This window comes from Gambusia affinis, linkage group LG13, assembly GCF_019740435.1.
Source record: "Gambusia affinis linkage group LG13, SWU_Gaff_1.0, whole genome shotgun sequence".
NCBI lineage: Eukaryota > Metazoa > Chordata > Actinopteri > Cyprinodontiformes > Poeciliidae > Gambusia > Gambusia affinis.
In genome coordinates, this window is record NC_057880.1 from 22400553 (window position 1) to 22423999 (window position 23447).

The following is a 23447-nucleotide window of genomic DNA, read 5'->3' on the forward strand; positions in this document are numbered from 1 at the left end:
ATCATTTTAACACATTACAACCACAAAACTTTGTGTATTTATGTCATAGACCAACACAAAGTGGGGTGTGATTCAATGTTTTCTTCCAGGATTCCTCTATAATTATCCATTTATCTTCTCATCCACTCTCACCAGCTTTCCTGCATTTGCTGAAGAAGCATTTTTCCAAAGCCTGATGCTGCCACTGCATATTTGTTTTACTATGTGCACCAGGTGATTTGTTACACTACCATCACGCACAATGGTTTGCCTCTAAGCTACAAAAATAAAATAACAATAATAATAATAATAATAATAATAATAATAATAATAATAATAATTTTGTTGTATCTGATAAATGATGCATGGCTTAAGCTGCAATGAAAAATTTCCATCTGAATGAATCATAACAGATGAGACTGTCAGAAAGATATTTGTTATTTGATATTTATAAGTTGTGTCCATTTGGAGGAAATAAAAGGAAGTTTGTTAAATAACGTCATTACTGACAAAGGTGATTCAGAGAGCTAACTAAGCAAAGATAGAAAGTTATAAACTCTGACATGGTACTTTAGGAAAATAGAACATTTAAGGGGAAATTTTTATCATATAGAATTGTATAAATCTAGAAATTGTATAATATTTTCTTTCTTGTTTCATAATCCACTGAGAAACTATTCTGGAGAGAGCCTGAGGTTTCCTATATAATCACACCATACAGCTATATGACATTTACAGTATGTCACTGAGCAATATTATAATTATAGCCCATGATGGGACTGCTCAGTGGTTAGCAGTGGTCAAGTGAGTGTAAACTAAAACATGTAGGCATGCAGATACTTCCACAAACGAGGAGCTGGAGGTTGAATTTATCAGCAAGAGATTTTAGAATCACATCTGGGCCCAATAATTTAAATACTGGCCCCATTAGCTATATTATGAATTTGATGAGCTTGCTTTTAAGAGTCTTTGAGCTACTACTAAAATTACTGGTCATATGATTGGGCAATGCTGTAAATTAAAAGTACAATCAGAAATCTGCCCATTTCAGCACCATGGTCAGCTCACTGTGCAGCCGAGAGGATCCTCCAAAATCCAGCTTTTAACTGCATTTGTAAGACAGATTTCATGAACATTAAACAAATAAACAATACTGGGAAATTCCTAACTTTTTGCACAAGAATACCTTTTGATATTTTACAAACAAATATATTTGTGCTGATATTTAATTCGTCAGCTTTAATTAAATTAAGGCTAACATTTAGAGAAAACCACAAAGTGAAACTAGCTTTTGAAAGGCTGACTGAAAATAATACATATTCTAATTTGTTGATTTGTTCTTGGCAAGTTTGGCTCTGAAGCCAACATAGATATCCTTGGAAATCGTATTTTATTCTATTTTACGCTAATCCAAACCACAAAACTTATTTACTCAAGCTTCAGAAATATGTCAGTAAAACGCTCTGTACCTGTTTCAACTCAACTGATGTTCTCTAAATCACGTATATTCTTCACATTGTTAAGCTAATTCTGTCAGTTAACAAAATAAAAGCTGCGTCAGATGCAAAGGGTTTTTATTTTGAACGGCTCGTTGTGGAGTTCCGGATGCAGTCTTGCTAGCTGCTAGCTTTCCTTCTAGTCACGGGAATATTCTGGTAAGAAAAAATGTATATTATTCCATTTGTGTTAGTGATATTTAAAGGTCGTGTTGATGTAGATGTGAACATTTGGTGAGTTGTAGTTATTACATCGCTCTTCCTGGATTCAGAAAGCTAATAAGGAATTAGGTCAGTCTTTAGGTTTTATTGGATACAGCAGTGTAATGTAAACCTTGCACTGCCCGCTGTTTTTTTCCCGTGTCCTTATTCCTCTGTTTTATTTTTATTTATACATTTTTATTTTTTTACATGATAACTGTTTATTGTTCTTGCCTAAATAATGGTTTTAACGTTAGAAAATTCACTTGTTCTTAATTTGCAAATGTGCGTAAGTGTGGTTTACTTACGGTTTATTGAATGCAAAGGCTTGGTTTGGCACAGCTAGTATAACCGGTGTTACCACTGTGACAAAAACAACATTTCTTCATCTTTGAAATTAAACTTTTTAAGGAAAAAAGCATTTCAAAAAGGAAAACTAATATATGGATTTATATGGAGGACCCACCCTGCCAGAATTAGCAACAAAAAAAAGTAAATATTCCATAAAAAAAATACTTGATAATGTAATTAATGCACTTAATAGTGTATAAAAATTAAAAACTTACCCATTTTATGTGATTATACAGTTACATAGGTTGATATTTGCATATAATTTTCAACAGTCTTAGTTTAACATATTACTTTTTTATTTTATTTTTAACCTGTTAATTTTAGTTTTATTAGATTTGCTTTTTTAATTTCATTTTTTTTTTTTTTTGCATGTGACTTTTATGTCATACATTAATTTTCTCCTGTAGATATTTCCTCTAGCCATTTAATTTTTTGCCTCCTGTTTTCTCATTTGTCTGTTTATTTACAGATTTATTTCTACTTTCTTTGTGTTCTCTTTTGTTTATTTTCTTCTGACTCTTTAGATGTAAAATAACAGTAGGGGAAGGAGCCTGCAGTGGGTCCTGGTGGGTGGGAATTCAGAGCTAGCTTCTCTCCTATTGGTCAACATAAAGATCCAATTTCTGTTAGGAGGAATGGGCCAAAATTCCAGCTAACTACTGTGAGGAAGAAACACAAAACGTTTAGCCCAAGCCATTCAGTTCAAAGTCAATGCTACCTAAAGCTAATTGTATGTAAATACCTAATTTTGAAGACATTAATAAATATTCTCTCTCTCATTATTGTGGTATTTACCAATAATAATAATTTTGCTAATTCCGTCTGATCTAAAACAAGGGCAATTTGCACTGACTCAACTTTAGAGAGTGAGGAAAAAAAGATGTACGTGTGTGTTTTTATTTGGTGTAAATCTGAATAACACATTTGAGATTTGGGATGTATTTTTCCAGGGGACTGCCATGTTGCCAGTCGTGGTGGTCCATGGGGGGGCGGGTCACATACCCAAAGAGCGCTCAGACCTGTCCATCTCAGGAGTGTGCTCTGCAGCGAGGTCAGCGTATGCACTCCTGCAGGGAGGAGGCAGCAGTATGGATGCTGTGGTGGAGGCAGTTCTGCTACTGGAGAATAATCCATCTTTCAATGCAGGTATTGTAAAAATGAGATGGCCACCTAAAACTAGCTCCTGCTACGCAAGAGTTCTTTTAATATATCTATGCAGCAAAAAGCTATGCAGTGGACACCTTCAGCTTTGGATATTGTGGTGAGAATTCTCATTGTCTGTAGATTATTAGAGCTAAAATCAAGTTTAAATAATGACTTGTGTTCTCATGTTCTACTGCTAAGAATATTAAACCTTAAAAAAGCAGTTTTGTGCATTATTAAAAATATCAAGGTGAGAGATTCTAGTGATTGTTGGATTATAGAGTCTACTAGTACAGAGCTAGCCTAAGTTTAGCATCAGATTAATTTGAGTGCATCTGTATGCCCAGATTAAATTGAGTTCTTAAATTTTGCTTCTAACAACACTGCATTGAAGTAAAATTGGGATCAAAGCAAAAATAAGGAATTTTTTGCCAGCAACAAATAGTTTCTAATAATGATTGCTGTTTTTCTAGCATGAAGGGATACCATCTGACAAGCTGAAAGTGTCTTCAAGAACAAAAAAACAAACTAAAATCTCAAAATGTGGAAAAACAAGAAAATGTTGTCCTGTCCTAAGTTTGACGTTTTCCACAAGATTCTTCCACAAACTCAGTCATTTCTCATGTTTTTTAAGGATGTGGCTCAGTGCTGAATATGAAGGGGGAGGTGGAGATGGATGCCCTCGTGATGGACGGGAAAACGCTGAGCAGCGGCGCCGTGTCTGCCGTCCGCAACATAGCTAACCCAATCCAGCTGGCCAGACTTGTCATGGTCAAGGTGATACCATCTGGACGCTTTTGTTTATTTTAAATAGACATTATAAAACTGTTCAAAGTGATTCTGTTACTCATTTTGAAAAGAAAAACATTATAGTTGTAGAAATGTCCTAAAAGTGTTCAGGAAACATTGACTGTGAATGTATGTCACCAATGCGACCTTTGACCCCTCCTTCAGACCAGCCATGCCTGTCTGACGGCGGAGGGTGCCAATCAGTTTGCTCGCTCTGTGGGCGTTCCCGAGGTTCCTCAGGAGTCCCTCATCACAGAGTATTCCCGCATGCGCTGGAAGAAAAACCTGGCCCCGGATGCCAACCCTGTGGAGTGCCAAATGTAAAGCTAATTTCTTCTGGATTTCATTAAAGATTCAACGCAAAAACACAAAATCTTACCAAATAGTTTGGGTCTCGTTTCTACTTCAAATATCTTAGTGCACTTGAAATTAGACAAAACTAACTTAAAAGTACATTTTTAGCAAAATACAGAGGATTGTTTTAAGTAAATGATTTCTTAATTTTAATGAAGAAGTACTTGTTATATTGGCAGATTATTTCACTTGTTAAAAGACATTTTTCCCTTGTGTATAAATTTATTTATTAGCTAATGGAACAAGTATTTTTTCATCAATATTAGCGAAGTATTTACTTTAAACAAGTTTCTATGTTTTGCTGGAAAGGTACTTTTGAGTTAAGTGTGTCTTACTTCAAATTTACTAAGATATTTGCATAGAAAGACGACCAAAAATATTTGGTAAGATTTTGTGTTTTTGCAGTGTAGTAGTAATTGAGATAAATGATGTTGTCTTTTTGTTTATCTTTAGTGAAACTCACAAATAGTCACCCAACTAAAATGAGGAACAGGTCTCCATAGATTTTTTTAAATGGTTTTAATAATAGTAGAAATATGAGGCACACTCATATAACCCAAGTTTGTATGGGTTCCAATTACACGTAAATATGATCCAAACATTTAGATCAGAAATAAATAATTTAACAATTCAAGTGATTTTTTTGCCTAAAACATCTTTATGGAAGAGATGGCAAAAAATATCTTGTGTGCTTTTATATAAGAAATGTTGTTTTTCACCACATTTTTTAGCATTTCCTAACCTGTGCTTGTAGCATGTCATGATAAATTAGGATAATCAGAAACATCTGCTGCTCTTAATCTTTGCCATCATGACAATAATGATGATTAATGAATAGTAGCACTAATACAGAAGTTGGAGCAGATTGTACTCCATAAAAAATGTCTCTTTACACTTTATTTTAAGAATCTATACTAAAAAAAGACTAAATGTTTTTTAAATTATATATAGAAAGCTGTTGTTCATATTTGATGTTAATCTCTGCTGACCTGTTTCCTCGTTTAGGGGGAAGATGGGGACGGTTGGAGCGGTGGCAGTCGACACCGACGGCAACGTAGCGTGTGCGACTTCCACCGGAGGACTGCTGAACAAGATGGAAGGCCGAGTGGGCGACACCCCCTGCATTGGTCAGTCCTCACACCTGCAGCTGATGATGAGGTGACCTGGTTTTGGCCAAGCTTCAGCTGTGAGGCAGATGCACAAACATTCGACTCCAGAATACTTTGAGGAGTTCGTTGTTCGCTTCATTACTGCAGAGTTCTCTAGATACAAAACCTCATATCACTGGCCTTGTGTTAACACACCTTTAGAGGTTATGAAGTATGGATGGGTGATAGCTGGCATTTGAAGAGAGAATGTTAAGCAATAACTAAATGCATCTTTTGTTCTTCCTCTTGTAAAACAATAAATGAAGTCAGCTCAGAAGTTTTTATTGCCAAATGTTCCTCTTTCTCAAGACTCTGTTAAACTTTAACCAGCAGATCTGGACTATTGTTTTATAGGATTAGTTGGTAAACAAAGCAGAGTCAGAGTTCAGCATGTTAAAAACATGTCCTGTAACCTCACACTTATAGAAAAAAAGACACCCCATGTTTCATTTCCTGAACAGAATTACATATTACACTTTTCTTTATGTTAGAAGCAAACGGCTCCAACAGTTCAATAGACTTTTGACTAAACAAAGAGTAAATATGAGTCTTAAACATGCGCCCATGTTGTTGTGATGTTTGTTTCAGGCAGTGGCGGCTATGCTGACAATATGTCAGGAGCCGTGTCGACTACGGGCCACGGAGAGGCCATCATGAAGGTCACGCTGGCGAGACACATCCTGTTCCACATGGAGCAAGGTAACGCTCACGACCACGCTGAACAGGGAGCCAGTTCAAATAAATCAGTTCTGAATGGATGAACTGGGATTTGTGCACTGTGAAAAACACAACAATAAATCAAACTATATTAACAGACTTCATGTCTATAGTTAGATTAAAAAACACAAACATGCAAAACAAGAAATATAAAATCATCTTTAAAATACAAAAACAAAATTAAACATGCATCTACAAACATCTGAGTGGCTCTTCCTCCTCTGAGCATACAATGATTCTCATCACATACAACATGCAGCTTCTTCATGCTATGTTACTTGCAAGATGCCCAGAGGGGGGCAGTATGTAGCAGTGTGCAGTAAACTATTAAGCTGCAGAATGTAACTTTTCTACATATTTGATGAAATTGTCACTATGTTTCGACAGTATGAGACAAAATATGAGAAAATTCCCCCAGAAACAACCAATCTGGTACAAGAGGAGGGTCTTAGCGCTGTCAATCACCCTTGTGTATGTGCTGTTAAGAGGAAGCCTTCCTGTTCCACTAAAACAGACCCCAGACTGGAGAAAACTAAGTATGCGTTTAGCGCTGACTGGTGGAAGCGAACCACAGGGTTGTTGTGTTTTATGTAACGCTCTGTTCTCTCTGCCCAGGCCAGTCAGCTGAGGCTGCCAGTGATCTGGGTCTGGCCCACATGAAGTCCAGAGTCGGGGGACTTGGAGGGGTCGTGACCGTGGATCCGCAGGGCAATTGGGCCGCTCGCTTCTCCAGCCGCCAAATGGCGTGGGCCGCGGCGCAGAAAGACACGCTGCACTACGGTCTGTACACGGGAGAACACTTCACCCAAATCATCGAGGATGCTCACTGACACCAGGCCCAGTCTGTGTCAGTGGAGCTATAAACAAAATAATACAGCTGGAGGTGGGCTTCAGGTGACCAAATAATGATTGATTTGGTTTAATGTTGATGTTTAAAATCAAATAGAAGACAAAAAGAGGAACAAAATTAATTAGTTTTGTCATTAAAATAAACAATCAACTGTGCACATATCTGAGCCGATCCAAAGAAAAGTGAGAAATTTCCAGAAACGCTAATGACACTCTGTGATTCTTTGTAATAATCATTTAAAATGTCATTGCAGAGTTTCTGTCGCTAGAGAAACTAGAGCAAAATAATCAAATTCACAATAGATGTATAACTCGCTGAGCGGGCTGTGGTGGCGTAGGGGATAGCGCGACCCACGTTTGGAGGCCTTGAGTCCTCGTCGCGGTTTCGATTCCCGGACCCGGCGACATTTGCCGCATGTCTTCTCCCCTCTCTCTCCCTTTCCTGTCAGCCTACTGTCATATAAGAGACACTAGAGCCCACAAAAAGACCCCCTGGTGGGAAAAAAAAAAAAAGATGTATAACTCGCTGCTCAGTTTTTAAGCTTCTGAGGAAGCCCTTCAGGTTAAACAGTATTTAATTTTGACCACTGAATCAATGATCTGCACAAAGTGTTTTTTTTCTCTTCACATCAGTACTGGTGAAGTGCTGCTCATCATTTGCTGAATGTTGGTGAAGAAAAACCAAACCAAAAAGGTATTTACTGCAACGTGAGTGATATTTTTATCTTAATTTAGATGATTATAGTTTACTACAACTGAGTTTCTCAGATTGAAGCATTAAAAAGAGCCAATAAAACCATTTTTGTCAGATTGTTGGTGGTACATCTCACCAACAGACTCATTTTACTACTTGGGCTTTTAATTTACTGCAAGCCACAATAATCCAAATTATTGGACATATAAACCTGAAATATATTGCACTGTCTGTAATTAATCTTTATTATTTGTAAATTTCACTTTTTGAACTTAATCACTCAAATAAATTAGTTTTCTGTGATATTCTGATTTATTGAGAAACTCTTATAAGCCAGCATGTGTTAATCTGTTATGAACGCCATTTATGTATTTTGATGAGTAGTGCTAACATGTCCGATCCACTAGGGGGTGCTGTTTCCTCATGCTGACAAAATGAAAAACTTGAGATTTACGTTGTGTAATTGTAATTTTTTTAGATGTTTTATAGGGTACTTTATAATATTTACTTTAATTGTGCAATACAACTCTTAATTTATTTTGTGTCATTTATTTCAAATTGTTATAATCTGTTTGATTTGATAAAGAATGTCCCGTTCATATATCGATTTATTCCTTTGTGCAATTGCGTTGTACAATAAAAACAATGGAGCCCATGACTCAAATCACACTTTTTTGTCTTATTGGTAGTTTTCACGTGGTTGTTGTGAACATTTCTTTGCAAAAAAACAACTTAATGGAACACAAAATCCATTATAGCAGCTTATATGATGCATATGTATTAAAGCTTTGTTTGCGCTGCCAACATATTATTAGCACAGGTGAAGCTGTGAAAACGTTCCTCAGAAATCACTCTTTTAATATCCATCCATCCATCCATTTTCTACACACCCTTTGTCCCTAATGGGGTCGGGAGGGTTGCTGGTGCCAATCCCCAGCTAACGTTCCGGGCGAGAGGCGGGGTCACCCTGGACAGGTCGCCAGTCTGTCGCAGGGCAACACAGAAAACAGACAGGACACACAACCATTCACACACACACTCACACCTAGGGAGAATTTAGAGAGACCAATTAACCTGACAGTCATGTTTTTGGACTGAGCCGGAGAACCCGGAGAGAACCCACCATGCACAGGGAGAACATGCAAACTCCATGCAGAAAGACCCCGGGCCGGGAATTAAACCCAGGACCTTCTTGCTGCAAGACAACAAGTGCGCCACTGTGCAGCCACTCTTTTGATATAATTAGGGATATTGTATATAAGAAAGAAAGAAGAGTCACAACTTTTTGACCTGTTCTCTTCTAGAAAATATGTGACAATTTCTAAACTTGTCTTTTGTCACAAAATTTCCACTACTTGCCTCAAAAACTTTAAAGAAACAGATTTGGAGGGGAAAAAAATTTATTTTTATTATTTTTTTTTGTTACTTATATAATTTATTGTCATTTTTGTCCTTAAAATACCAGAATTTCCTCTTAACTTTACGTTTCGGTCTGTCTGGTTATGTGATTTTTAAATATTAAATGATTGATAATTTGATCAGTTACTCCGTACCATTTAATGTCACTTTGGGGTAAGGAAGTATTTTCTAATTTTTTTGCGTTGCATCAAAATGACCTGAAACACAAGAAATTGCTGGTTGTGATATTGCAGTTGTAGGAAAATCCTCTAATTGAACAAGAAATTCAGCTTCAGGGAGAAAAGCTTCAAGACATTCAAGAGAGTCCTGCATCAGAGTTTTGTTGCCACCAGTACAGACCTTGACCAGCAGAAAAACATCCAGAAGAGACTGAAACTCAAAATCATTCTGATTTTTATATAAATCTGTAGAGAAAAGAGTCTGCATAAATCTTATTTGGAGCCAATAATGGACTTCCTGATGTAATGGATTTGTCTGTTTTCTGTTTTTAGCTTGAAAAATCTCCAGTTAGTCCAGAGTGGGATCATGTAAGCTTGGTGTAAAGTTACAGTATTCAGTATTTAGTGAGGGCAGACAGTAAAATGTGTTCCTTAATAATAAACCTAAGCATGTAATTAATTTCCACTGGCTCTACTGGAAACAGCTCAACATATTGTTAGTGTGCACGTTGTGTAGATCACCTATCTGAACTCTGTTTTGAGTGGTAACTCTCCACTTGTTTCCCACATCCTGATGTGCTTGGAGTGTAAACACTTTCAGGTGTTTTATCTAGACTCGGATCCTGACAATGATGGGTTGCTGCTTAAGTTTGGACTCTAAACACAGCAGCGATGTGGGTGATGGAAAATACCAGGCAGCCAAAATGAGTTCTCTCATTTAAGGCAGAAATCAGCTGCACTGTGTTTCACAGTCAACTCTTTTTAGGTCGGATTGTTTTTGGAAAAAATTCAGTTTGTGTCAACTCATTTCCTCTTATTATTAATGACTGTCTTCACTGTACCATAGTACACATAAGATATTGTCATCTGGATGTTTTGTATTCCTTGAGCATCTTTTGTAACTTTTAATCTTTGCAAATTGCCAAATAAATGATGCTAAAATGAAGTCAAAGAGGTTTTGAGAAGTAATTATAACCAGGTTACTGAATCTTTTCTAAATTTCTGGTAGATTTGTTTTTCAGTTGTAATTGTTACTCTAAAGCATGTGTGTCAAACTCAAGGTCCAGGGGCCAAATCTGGCCGCCTCAGCTCTTCATGTGGTCCTCTAGTCTCCAGAGGAACACATAAATAGAACTGTCAAGACAATAGTTATGTGCTTGTATATTATCTCCTCAATAAAATCAAAGTAGTTTTATGTCTGTATGCCCAAATTACATAAACCAGTTTCTTACAGTTTTTCATGACTCCATGTTTGTGGAAATTCACACAAAATCAACAGATTGATGCTTTTTTTTTTTTTTCACACAAATGCAAAAGTGTAGTGCAAATTTTTGGGAAAAATTTTGTTTGACTTTATTACACAGACTTATTATTCAATCTGTGTAATAAAGGAAGAAAAAAATTTTCAAAAACATTTGGTTTAAAGGTTTATAACTCCTCCCTGAAGGCGGCAGTATTTCTTCTACTGCACTGCTGTCTCAGTCTTACTTCATATCAAAGTAGTTGATTCATTTTAAAGTCACTATGAGCGCAAATGTCGCAAAATTCCTTGCAAGTTTTTCTAAATCAGCAAAAATAATTGGGAAATCCTGGACGCAATGCTGAAAATCCTGGATTTTTAATATTATTTAATTTTAAGAAGTTCTATTACTTACATTTACAGCAATTTATTAATATTTTAACAGTTTGCTAATGGGTTTTTATCAATATATCCTGGCACAACTGGCCCGTGAGAACATTTATGATCTTGATATGGCGTCCCTGCTTTAAGGATCCATTTTTCAGGGATCTGTGCGCTTTCTGAGATTCACTGTGAAACTAAAGAAGTGTCTTTTCATAACTAACTGTGCGCAGAAAATGAGCCAAGCTACTGAATCACTGTAAGCTGATCGGTGCAGAGTGAAAAGGACATCGGTGCGCAGCTGATCTCCCAACAGTCAGCAGAGTGAAGGACGAACTGATGAAGGCTCCAAGGTGACATAATCTGCTCCGTATTCCTTCCTCTGGACCCGATCCTGATCATTTGTTTATTTGTTTATTTATTTTTTTGTTTCCTGTGTCTGAAATTGTTGCATGAAAAGCACAATTTGCATAAGAAAAAGAAGCATCAGGCCTGTGGGTTGAGTGGACGTGGGTGACCCGGAGCGGACTCTTTCACGGGAAAAAAAAGTCATTATTCTTGTCGATTGACGTCACATTGGAGTCGCATGCGTGTGCTTTGCGCGCGTGGGTGCTTTATCCTTTGGGTCCCCAAGGTGAGAATCCAAGGTGCTCCAAGTTAGACGCATCACATTTAGCGGTCCCGGAAGTACAGCGTTTTCTTTCAAAATAAAACGAACAGCACCGTCAGTTAAAGAAAACAAACAAACAAACAAAAAAGTTAAAGATTTATAAACTCGTGTTTTTTAGATGCATTAAATGTTAGCTCTGTTTCTAATCACTTCTAGATTTAACTTTGGATAAGTTGTTTGGTCATCTGCCAGGCGCGTTCGGAAAGCTGTTGTTGCGTAAAAGTAACTTTACGGATTCAGAGAGGAAATAAAAAGGGGCTGGACTCTGTCCAGCGTTCTTCCTACAAAAACCTCGACAGCTGACAGAGAGCAGAACAGGACAGGAGACTCGCTTCTACGCTGAATACAAGAAAACTTAAAGAGGTAACAGCTTTCACATATATTTATTTTATTAACAACTTTATTGTCTCTTTCTTAATCCCGCTGCTTCACAGAGATGTGCTGTGTGAGATTATCACCTGACCCTCAGCAGATCTCTTTACATTTATGCCACAGTTTGGTAAAAAAGCAGAAGTAAAAGGTGTTGCTTAAAGGTTTAAATCCATCCAGAAACCCAAACATGTGCAGAATAAAAGCTAAGTTAATTTATTCAGCTTTAATGCCGAACTCTAGGGAAACAAAGGTTTATGCATATTTGCATTCGTCATAGAATAAATGCGTTAAATTATAAATATAACTGCGAGTTTTACTTATACCCAATTGTTGAGACAGATCGGTTAGGAGGAACAGAGAAAAACGAGAGTAGACTTAAAGCTGAACTGGAACCCTCAGGAAATAAAGAGTTCAGGAACTACCACAATGACAGATTGCTTTTGTTTTGTGTCATATAAATTAAAAATTGACAAAAATCGTACATGTTTGTAATTTTCTTTTGATGGATTGCATATCAAAACAAATGGCTTCATTTCAGAGAGTAAAAGATCCCTTTCTTTAAGATAAGATTATCTGAAATCCTGTATAAATGCATAAATCTCAATCTGAAAAGTTGTGGCACAAAATTGTTGCAAAAAATTGTTTATTTTCAAGTTGGCTTGATGTCACAAAAATAGCTGCATGTTTGGCTAATAGAGTGAAAATTGTTGAGCTTAAAGATGGAATAATGACCTGAAAGTTTCCATAAAGTCAGATTTTCTAGTAAATAGAGATTTCTCACCAACAGTAATAACACACAAAAAAACACTGATTTACGGATTTACTTATGCAACATACAGTTTCTGGAATTTAAAAGAAAAATATTTTAAAATAAATACGATGATTTCAAAATAACAAAATCAGGCTGATGAGGCACATACATATATTATTTTTTAACAACATAAGGATTTTGATACCAATACTTATGTTTTAACATTGCAAAGTATATATACGGCTTATTATGTAATCATCTGACCTCCAAATGTCTCAGCAGAAACAAATCATCAGAATAATGATGATTTGATCAAACAAAAACTTTCACCTTAACACAAACTCTGAATTCATGTCTGGTGTAAATTTTTTTTATTATTATTAGTATTCAAATATGTTTGTTTTTCTTTCAATGAAGTAAGCAGAGGAGGTATTTAGTGATACTTCAAAACAAGATTTAAAACCTTCTCAATAACTGCAGTAAAAATTGTTTTATTAAGGTTTAATGATTACTTATAACATTAAATTGTTCACACACATAGTACTGAAGCACCTTGTGGTACATCTCTCCCCAACCTCTTACATCCATATTTTTTTATTTTCAGTGACCAGTAGGTTACACTTTGTAGTTGGTTAGTTTTTTTTAAAGGCATCAAACAAAAGTCCATAGAAATCTATTTTAAACTGTTGTTGGTTCGTGTTGTAGGCTACATTCAGGTTGGCCAGTTATTGTCCCAACTTGGACGAAAAGTATTGATGTGTTTTATTTTTACTTTAAAGTTTTACGTTGGAGAAATCAACTGGAAGTCAAAATGTGACAAATCCCCAATCAACCCCAACCTCAAAAGCCAAGATGGCCGACAGACCGCTGAACTCAAGCTGCACCAAATTTAGCTTCATCTCATAAATTATTTACACACACACACACTTATCTATATATCACATAAATAACCTTGTTATTTTTTTTTGTGTGTTATTGGTGTATTAAATTTATTAATCTGGGACCTGAGTCCAAATTTCTCACCACAAACAAGTAAAGGTGGATTGACAATAAAAAAATCCTTAAATCCTTGAACTTTTTAGTAATAGTTGCAGACGCGATATGTTCCTTTGGTGCTTAAAATATAGAAGAATACACTGTTGTTGCGTTGTTGCTCATTATAGAAAGCATAAAAGGCCATTTTAAGCCAATTACTGTTAGCATAAAAGGCTAATAGTAGCTCGTTTGGTCACTTTGCACAGGAATCCCACTTCTTTTGACTTGCAGATGTGATATGTTTACGTCTACGTCACGGGTCGGTGAGGTTCGATTCATTATTTTTCTGTTTCCATTGTAAAAGTTGAATCATATCACATGTTTGTCACAATGTTGGGCGCTTAGGTTAAACCCAACGGCCCAGTGAGAACACAACTGGTGGCGGAAACAGTCTCCTGACCGGTAGGAACGAGGCATTAATGTGTCATATTTATCATATCCAACTTCCATAGTAATAGGTACATAAATTTCCTGCTCTCTTTCTTGTTCATCGACAATGAAAGGAATTCTAATTCTGATTTTGGTGTACATCAAAAATGACATCTTGTTCAAATTTGGTCCAAAGTTTTAGAAAGTCAGGCTCAGTCTAATCATCAGGAAAAAAAATAATTCTATTTTCTCAAATTTCTAACTTTAGTATTAAAATTCTGACATTAAAGTAATTGTGTGTTAATTTATTCAGCGGCCGGACTGAGTGTTTTCTGTATTTATGCACAGCAAAAGATTACAATTTAGTGTAAACTTGTAAGATTTTCCACAGATCTCAATGAATTTGGATTGCATTCCATCATTTATAGCTCAAAATCTAAAATAGTTTGACTAATCGTACTTGAATACTCTGAGCAGATATTTAGTAAAACACAATTTGAGATTTATTTATTTACTTTATTGTTTACCAAAACATAAGAAAATCATCTTTTCAGTAATTTACACTTCAGGGAATTGTTGAATCTATATGATCTGTTTACGTTTAAGAAAATGGAAGCGTAGTCATATGAGGACATCATATTAAATGCATGGGTTTCATTTATCCTAGTTTTTGTCGTAAAAACATCTACCCAGAAGTAAAACTTCAACGTTCCGGTTCTTCAGTAGATCACTTATTAAAAGTAATCTGTAATGGGTGTGTAAAACATAAGCTTTCTGCCTATTTGTGTCTTTCCTCCCCTGGGATGAAGGTCGCTTTGGTTCCCAGGCGGAGATGTGTGTGGCTGAGGAAAAGCTCCCGCTCCGAGGAGAAGATTCACTCTGGCAGTGAAAGTTCAAAAGTTGGTGCAACAGATCCAGCAGCCGATCGAAACTTCTGATTAATTACAAGCTAATTGAATCCAGACACAGCTGTTTGGGGTGAACTGGTCCCAGTTAGCAGAGCTTTGAGAAGCTGGTGGAGCACCAGGCCGATTATCAGATCAGATCCCATACATTCCAACTGTGCATCTTCATGCAGCACTTTGAAAATATGTGGTTGCTATAGCGATTGTGCAGGAAATGCTTTCGTACGCGGAGTGGAGTGCAGCTCATGTCTTGTGACTGTGCTTGCTGTTGAGTGTGTGTGTGTGTGTGTGCATTAGCCTGGTTGTTTGTGTTGATCTAGGCCTCTGAGCTCTTTGTGTTTGAGGAAGGGTCTCCGGCCTCTCTGGGCTGACCTCAGGGTTGCCATGGAGACGGCAGGAGCCACTTCCTGAATTCTCGGCCCATCCTGCAAGCTGGGCAGGGGACACGGAGTCAAACTCATGACCGGAGTGGAAACAAGGCAGGAAAGGCAAGCCCCCGCGTTATTTTAACCGACCCATTCTAAGAAATCTAAAGTTGCAGTTAGTTTGCATCAAACTGAAGCAAAAGGGAAAATATTAGTTGTGTGGACACAACCAATATTTAATATTGTGTAAGGATTGTAAAAGCTTCAATTTGCTCATTGCAAAATGTCTACAATCAACACACACTGAACAGGGAACCACAGACGCAACGGGACAGACTCCTCTGTTCCCCAACGTCCTGATCCGGTTGGCAGTACAGTTACTCTGTGTGCTGAGAAAGTTTACTTACTGGGAGAAAATGGTACAAAGTGTCCTTCCATTGTGATTTAAAAAGCCATTAATGTCATCATTAGTGTCTCTGTAGTCATTTTTCACAGATCATTTATATTTTATCTGCATTTGATTCAACATAATGCCAAACTTTGACAGAACCTCAGCTTTTCCAAGATATTTTTCACTATGAAAGAGACAGGAGCTCATCAGACACACTTTGGCATTATTTCTCTCCTGGTCTCCCAAAAGAGAAAGTTTGCTGTGTCCTCTTTTTATTGAATCGGGTAAAAGTCCCAGCACACACAGTAATGCATGAGGCTTTATCTGCTACCGCCTGCCAAAACCGTTGAATCTGAAACTGAGTTTAGTTTTTATTTATAATATTCAACATTAAAGCATTCAATCTAAAGTCCAACCTGACTAAAATACTAAGTCTGTAGAAAATTTTATTTAATTATGAATTTAATTTCCACGAAAGAACTCTAATCTAAAAACTTTTCTAGAAAACAAAAAACACAGAAACGTCTGAGCTTCAAATGTGAAAAACCTGAGAAAATTTTTAGATAAATCTCAGAAATTTCTAGAAAAAAATCTTGGAAATTTTTGAAGCTCAAAAATAAATTAAAATACTTGAAAAAATTTTACCATTTTCAACTTTTGAAACAGAAATTTTCAACTTCAACATTTTTTTATAGGAAATTTACAACTTTTCAAACTCCAAAATTTCCAAGCTTTCTCTAGAAAATTTCTAAAATTAATCTTCAAATGTAGGAGTTTTTTCTTGCAAATCTCAGACTTTTGAAGCTCATAACCCAGTTTTTTTTTCTAGAAAATGTTGACATTTTTGACAAAAATGTGCTCCTTTTTGTCTATCTAGAATGGCCCCAATACGCCATTGTACTGCTTTACAAATAAGCTTTGAAGAAAATTAATGGCATTTCTATATTGGCTACCCAGCAAACATTAGCCGTTAGCAAGTCAAACACCACTGCGCCTAGGTAGGCATTTTCTTTATAATATTTTAGGTACACATTACAAAAATACTTACAAATAGTTTAATCTGCAAATATTGGACAACTAATAGACAGGTAACACTTTATTCATGACTAAATTCTAACATTAGATTTCACCTTTTTTCTCCACTTGTACTTTAAATTTAATGGGGTTAAAAAAGTCAGACAGATGAAAAACATCCAAAAATGTTTGTGGTTGTTACTGATTAGGTTTTAGCTTAGCTGGTCACAGGTAGGATACAGAGGTTTGCTGCCAAACAGCACTTGGTGCAGGGATCTTGTACTCAACACCCCCAGGACTCGGGGAACATTAACCCACAGATTTCATCCTTAGTGAGTCAACAGGGTTAATAAAAGGAGTCCTGGTTTCACGACCCATGGACTCTGTAAGTATTCAGGACTCCAGCTGGAATATCTGCTGGTTTGTTAAGATGTTAAGGAGACAGTATCTCTGAGATACAGGGAAACTGCTGCTGCATACTGCTTATGAATATCAGAAGCTTGAAGAATGCATGACAAGTATGTCTGAAAATGTTGCACATCTGAAATAATCTGACCTTAGGAGAGACCAAAGAGAGCATGTCAATGTTAAACCCTGCAAGCTGAGCACTAACCTCCTGAGTTCATCTCGACAGTTCAGGAAGGTAGTTACTCAGTCACCAATCTGTGTGGAGTTGGAGGTCCTCAGTGTCCACTCTGGTTGCTGTGGAAGCTAGCAATGCGAGCTAGCATGTCTCTGTCTGTATGTGTTAAATTTTACAAAGAAGGTTTTGATGTGCTGTAATGTTATTCATCTTTATGATAAATTTTTGACACTTCCATTGTGATTTATAGTTGTAGGAAAATCAAATTTTTGTTGCTATGTGGCATTGAAGTTCTGCTAATCTAATGTACTTGATCATGTTGTCACCAGTAAGTGTTAGCATCTCAATAAAAGCAGAGATTTTTCCACTTTGCTGCTCTGAAGCACAATTGCAGAAGGAATTTTAATCCATTCTTCTTTACATCATTGCTTCAGTTCATTTTCACTTATATTTCAGTCAAGTTGATGTCTGAACTTTGACTATGCCATTCAACATCTTGATTCTTTTCTATTTCAGCCATTCTTTGTTAGTTTCCTTGAGGTGTTTGTTGTCTTATAGGGGGCGCGCCCCACACTTTGGGAACCACTGCAGTAACATAACACAAACACAGGGACTCATATTAGCTTGCTGTACATTTAGATGAAATGTAATTTTGGCTCATGTAGAACATATAACTTCTATATAATAACATAAGAAAAAGACACAACCCTTCAATCACTGGAATGAATATATTAACCAAGAAAAATGTTTTACATCTGGACAGATAGTGCTGCACATCCTATCTCCTGCTAGCCCAGCGCGGCATTTTACGTCCTCCACACGCATCCGGCTACGCGATTACGATACTGAGGTGCGTTCACGTGCAATAGGAAAAACTAACTCCTCGCTTCAAATAAGTACTAATAAAAATAAATAACTATTTTACATAATGACTGGTTTGCTTGGAATTCGAAGCTTAACTTAAAAGTAATATAATTAACTTGTTACATTAGTAATGTCAGTTCCTTGGCAAACAATAACATTATATTTTTTTTTATGGAACTAAAAGGAATGTTTTGTTAAATAAAGAGCAGCCTCAAACAATGCTCTGGAGAAAACAAATGCCTTTAGCCGTTTGCTAATCAAACTTCAATTGTTCACCCTTTTGATGCTTTGTAAAACTTGACTTGACTTTTTAATCATGCTGGTAAATTTGCGGTGTGAGTCAAGTGCCTCTTGAGATGGTTAAAAAAAAAAAAAACACACACAAACACTGAGACGACCAATCATTTTCAAAGCTTGCTTTGTAGTAATTGTAGTCATCTGTATATCGGCTTTGACCTCTACGTCACCTCTGTTACCACACCGATCTGACAATAGCCTTTTTATGCACTGACGGATTTAATGGAGAATGAACAAATTGCTCCAGATGTTTTTTTATGGTTTGTGGTGGAGACACATATTGAAGCAGGAGAGTGTAAGAGAGTCAGGACATTGTGCTACAATACATGCTTACAATACGTTTTGTACAAATACTCTATGAAGTGTATTATCCCAAGAGTGAAAAAGAAAAATATTAGCTTTTCTGAAAAAGGCTTAAAGCTACCAATATTTCTTTTCTCTATGTTGATGGACTCTTTAAATGATATCAAAAGCTAATTTTTCACTCAGCATCTTTAGTGATGCCATAATCACAAAGTTTCACCTCAAGCTTGTTGAGATTTTAGAATAAATAACATGTAGTAGACAGTTGTGAAGTGGTGTAGATATGTTTTCATTTCCCTTTGCTGGTACTCTTAAAAAAGAACTACCGATTGAAGAAGTCACCTTAGTAAATAAATAATAATAATAAGTAGAAGATTAAATAATTTTAGTATTTAAAAAAATCATGCAGCGCTATGCAGCCTTTCATCTACACATAAACTTCCACCTGAAGGGGCAGTATTATGTAAACTTTACTTTTTTGGAAGTAACCATGTTATAATTTTATTCCTTAGTAAAAAAAAAACAAAAACAAAAAAAAAAACATACCTGGAGTTTTGCTTTCATTCTTTCATGCATGTTTGAGAAACCATTTAATCTCTATGGCAACCAGCTGTGCAAAACGCCTAGTTGGACGTAGCTCCGCCTTCGAAATGCAGCTCCTCCTCAGAGATGCAGTTTCCAAGCTTCTGCATCACAGATCAGCTCTTCTCTGCAAATCCCCCACTAGGCTCCTTCAGACTAGCCAGGACTAATTAGGAAACACCTGGTGAAACTGTTCATCTTCTGAGCTCATTATATTAGTGTAACGCTGGTAAAAATGTTTTTAAAGGGTTATAGTAGAGGAGCCATTTTGTGATAATTTCCTGAAGGCAGAGTTTCAGAAAGCACAGGAGTTTTTAAAGAGACAGAGGCCCAATTTCAAGACGTCAAATTACTAACTAAAATTTCTTTTAAGTCATATTTTATATGTACAACATTTCTATAACAACTAAAGTTACCTTAGTGACTTGATTGTGATATAAAATTGAACTATGTGCCTGGAAAATCAGAAGAACTGCTGCACAATTTCTTGAAAATGTGACGTTCACAGACTTTCGTCATCCACTCTAACTGAGCTTGAGCTATCCTGCAAACAATGAGGTAAATTTCAGCCTCTTCAAAGCTGATAAAGACAGCATCAACTTCACAATTATCCACTAATTTCCTGGAATTTATTGGTACCACTTCAGTAAAAATACACTGAAGTTTCTGGTTGTAATGTGACAAACTGTGTACTCCTATAAATGCTTCTTCCTGTTCAAATCCTGGACAGAGTTCAGGTAGACGGAGCCTGTGAAGCTTGAGAAACTTATTGTGCATCGTGTGTAAAGTTTCTGCTTCTTTAGTGGTCCTGGAAAAAACAAAATGGGTTCAGTTCTGGGTTTTTTTGCCTTTGACAGTTTAAAGATATTTTAACATAATCAAAGAATTTAAGAGCTGAAGTCGTTTTACCGTAAGTACATCACTGAGAGAAATTGAACAATGTAATTTTTCTCACACTCTGTCCCTAATTTCTATTCACCGCCTTGTGAAAAACCCTTCAAATGTTCCCTTCAGTCAATCAAAGCTGTCAGTTTAAAATTTCCAGCTTCCTCGTTGAGAGTTTATGCTGATATCTTCGATTTCTCCAGTTTGTCTGAAACAATTCAATTCTTAAAAATAACCTAATTCTCCAACACTTTGCTACTTGAAGATTTGTTCCCACCAGACTGCCAGTCGTTTTGTCAGCCAGTTGAAATCTTATGAAATCAGAGTTATGCATGTGAAGGTGAACACTTTTTCTGATAAGCTTGAAGATCTTGTACAGATTTTCAATTATTTTACCTTTTGAGACTTTGAACATTTCCTTTAAAAAAATGCATTTTTTCTCATTTTGACAAGCATTTCATTACCACCTTTATAATTATTTATTAATAAAAGTTTTTGCCTCTTATGATTAACTGCATATTGTTCCAAATTAGTTGTCGGGGTTTTAACCTTGAGATTTTTCCATTTGTTTTTGGTTTTTCTCAAACACAGAAAATTGCAAAGGAGCCAACACTTTATTGTTCAGATGTTCTGGGGCAAAACAACCGAATGTAAATACAGGAAAAGGGTGTTGATCAGAACTTTATCACTTTTCTGGGAACGTTTTCAGGCCAAAATGTCTAAATAATAAAATAAATAGATTATGAGAAGACGCTTTGACATTCTAAAAAAAAAGGAAAGCTTTTCTGACCAATCAGAAGAAAGAAATAACTACTGAGACGGTACAACAGTTTGTTGAGTTTCACTTTAAACCAAAGACAGCTTCGGTAAATTCATTATGTTAATCTTCAAACAATAAAGCGCCCACTGCACTGAACCTCTTTGAAAACCTCCTGGTTATTCCACCAAATATTGATTTCTGAACTCTTACTGAGTTAAAACATTAATATTGTTGTTTCTAAATGAATATTAACTTGTTTTCTTTGCATTATTTGAGGTCTGAAAGCACAGCCACCATTTCTCATTTTCTGCAAATAAATACTAAATTTTTGCTGTAGAATGTCGGTAGTTCATAGAATAAAAGAACAATGTTCATTCTACACAAACGTATACCTATAAAGAGCAAAATCAGATAAACTGATCTTTTTAAGTGGTCTCTTAATGTTTTCCAGAGTATATGGGAGACTTCATCATCATTTGATAATTTAGCATCGAGTCACATAGTGAGTGCAAACAGCTGAATTCCTGAAAACTTGAGACTCCCTTTAATTTAAAACACTTTTAACTCTCAATTTTACTAGTTCAACAAGACGCATGAGAGGACAGAAGAGGATGCTTTTTGTTTCATGATTCCTTTTCTTTCTTCCTGAACATTGAGTATTTCCAGAAATTTTTCCCGCTAGATCTGAAAAAAAATATGAGGTATTAATTGCAACATTGTCGCCTTTTTCTGTTTTACAAAAACCAGAATGTTCAGCAGAGCTAACACTGCAAAAACATAAAATCTTACCAAATATTTTTGGTTTAGTTTCTTGTCTAAATGTCTTAGTTTTGTCTTATTTAAAGAGTGCTAACTTAAAAGTAACTTTGTTGCTAGATATAGGCACTTGTATTGTAAATCATTCCTTAATATTGATGAAAAAGTACCAGTTCAATTGTCAGATAATTTCACTTGAGACATTTTTCCCATGTTGTAGTTAATTTATCTGTTAGTGGAACAAGTACTTTATCATCAATATGTATTGTTCCAAGGTTACTTGTAAGTTAGTTTTATTATTATTTCAAGTGTAATAAGATATTTGCAATAGGAACTAGACCAAAAATACTTGGTAAGACTTTTTTGTTTTTTGCAGGCTGACTAAACTTTTGGACCGCCCAGAAAGAAATGCACACATTTTTTACAAAACACACTGGCAAACTGTTATCTCAGAGGATGCTTTTGTTTCCTCTCACATGCTGCCTGGCTTTTTAGGCAACGCTGCAGATTCCTTTCAGACAGTATGAGGAAAGAGTAAAAGCGAGTATGTACACCTGCTTTTATTTGCCCTCTCTTTCTCCTCCCTCCGCTGTCTTCCGCTTGCCTTCCTCCTCCTCTTTCTCTGTACGCTCTGTGTTAGCCGGTTGCCAAGTGCTAGGAATCTGAGGAATGCAGGATTGCAATGTCCTGATAAAGTTTGCTTTGTTCCCTAAGTGACCTGGAAGAGAATAGTGCCCAGAAGTCTACATATGATACACAGCACACGAGTGTACATTTCTTTTTTAAAATAAAAACTCACAATGTGGGTGGACGCCGAGAGGAGATTCACAGTAAGTTAATAAGTGTTTGAGGGAATTTCTCGTTAATCAACAATTGAAAGAGTGAGCGGGAAGTTGGTTGATTATTTGGAGTAAAACAAAACTTGATGAAGGTTTTAGGTTTATTCGTACAAGGGAGAATTTACCAAACACTAAGGAACTGGAGATTATTTGTTTGCTTGGTTTTTTGTAAGTGGGGTTCTGTGTGGAGTTTATTAGCCGTTAGTATCTTCTCTGCAGTAGAAAGCTCTCAGCAGCTTCAGTTTGTTTAAATATAAAGAAATTTTGACCAAACAGATGAGCTAACAGCCGTGTAGCCACCCTAGATCAACTCCACTCCACCACCAAGCTTGACAGTTTGAATTGGGCTTCTGTGAGGTTCTGCTGAGACCGTATGGGCAGATAGTATCTTCCTTACAGTATTTAACTCTCTGAATAACCTCAGTTTTTAATAATATGAAGATATTTGAACATCTGAATCAACGACTTAACTCATCACTATGAGTTAACATCACTATGCTGCCATGACTGACAACTAATAATAATAATAATAATAATAACAATAAGAATAATCAAAGAGGAGAAAGTATTTTTGGCTGCCTAAAATTATGGATTATTTTAGAGTGGGGATCTGTGGTAAACATACAAGCAGTTAGCATCTTTTCTTCAGTTTAGAGAAAGTTCAGCAAGAAACAAATTAACAAGATTTTCTTATTTACTCATAATAATAAAAATGTTTTGAAGGCTCAGGTACTGGCTTTAATTTAAGAAAGAGAATTACGGAATAACTTTTTATGTTCATTAGTGT

The 23447-nt window shown here is 36.2% G+C and overlaps 1 protein-coding gene across 1 annotated transcript; it reads left to right on the forward strand.

The window, feature by feature from the left end:
- The first annotated feature begins 290 nt into the window (after positions 1–290).
- Positions 291–8637, forward strand: asrgl1 (asparaginase and isoaspartyl peptidase 1). The gene is given in 8 exon segments (XM_044135906.1): positions 291–1593; positions 1595–1634; positions 2978–3173; positions 3805–3947; positions 4125–4279; positions 5319–5440; positions 6050–6160; positions 6794–8637. Coding segments are annotated over 8 exon segments (1035 nt in total). The 5' UTR covers positions 291–1540; the 3' UTR covers positions 7009–8637.
- The last annotated feature ends 14810 nt before the right edge of the window (positions 8638–23447 follow it).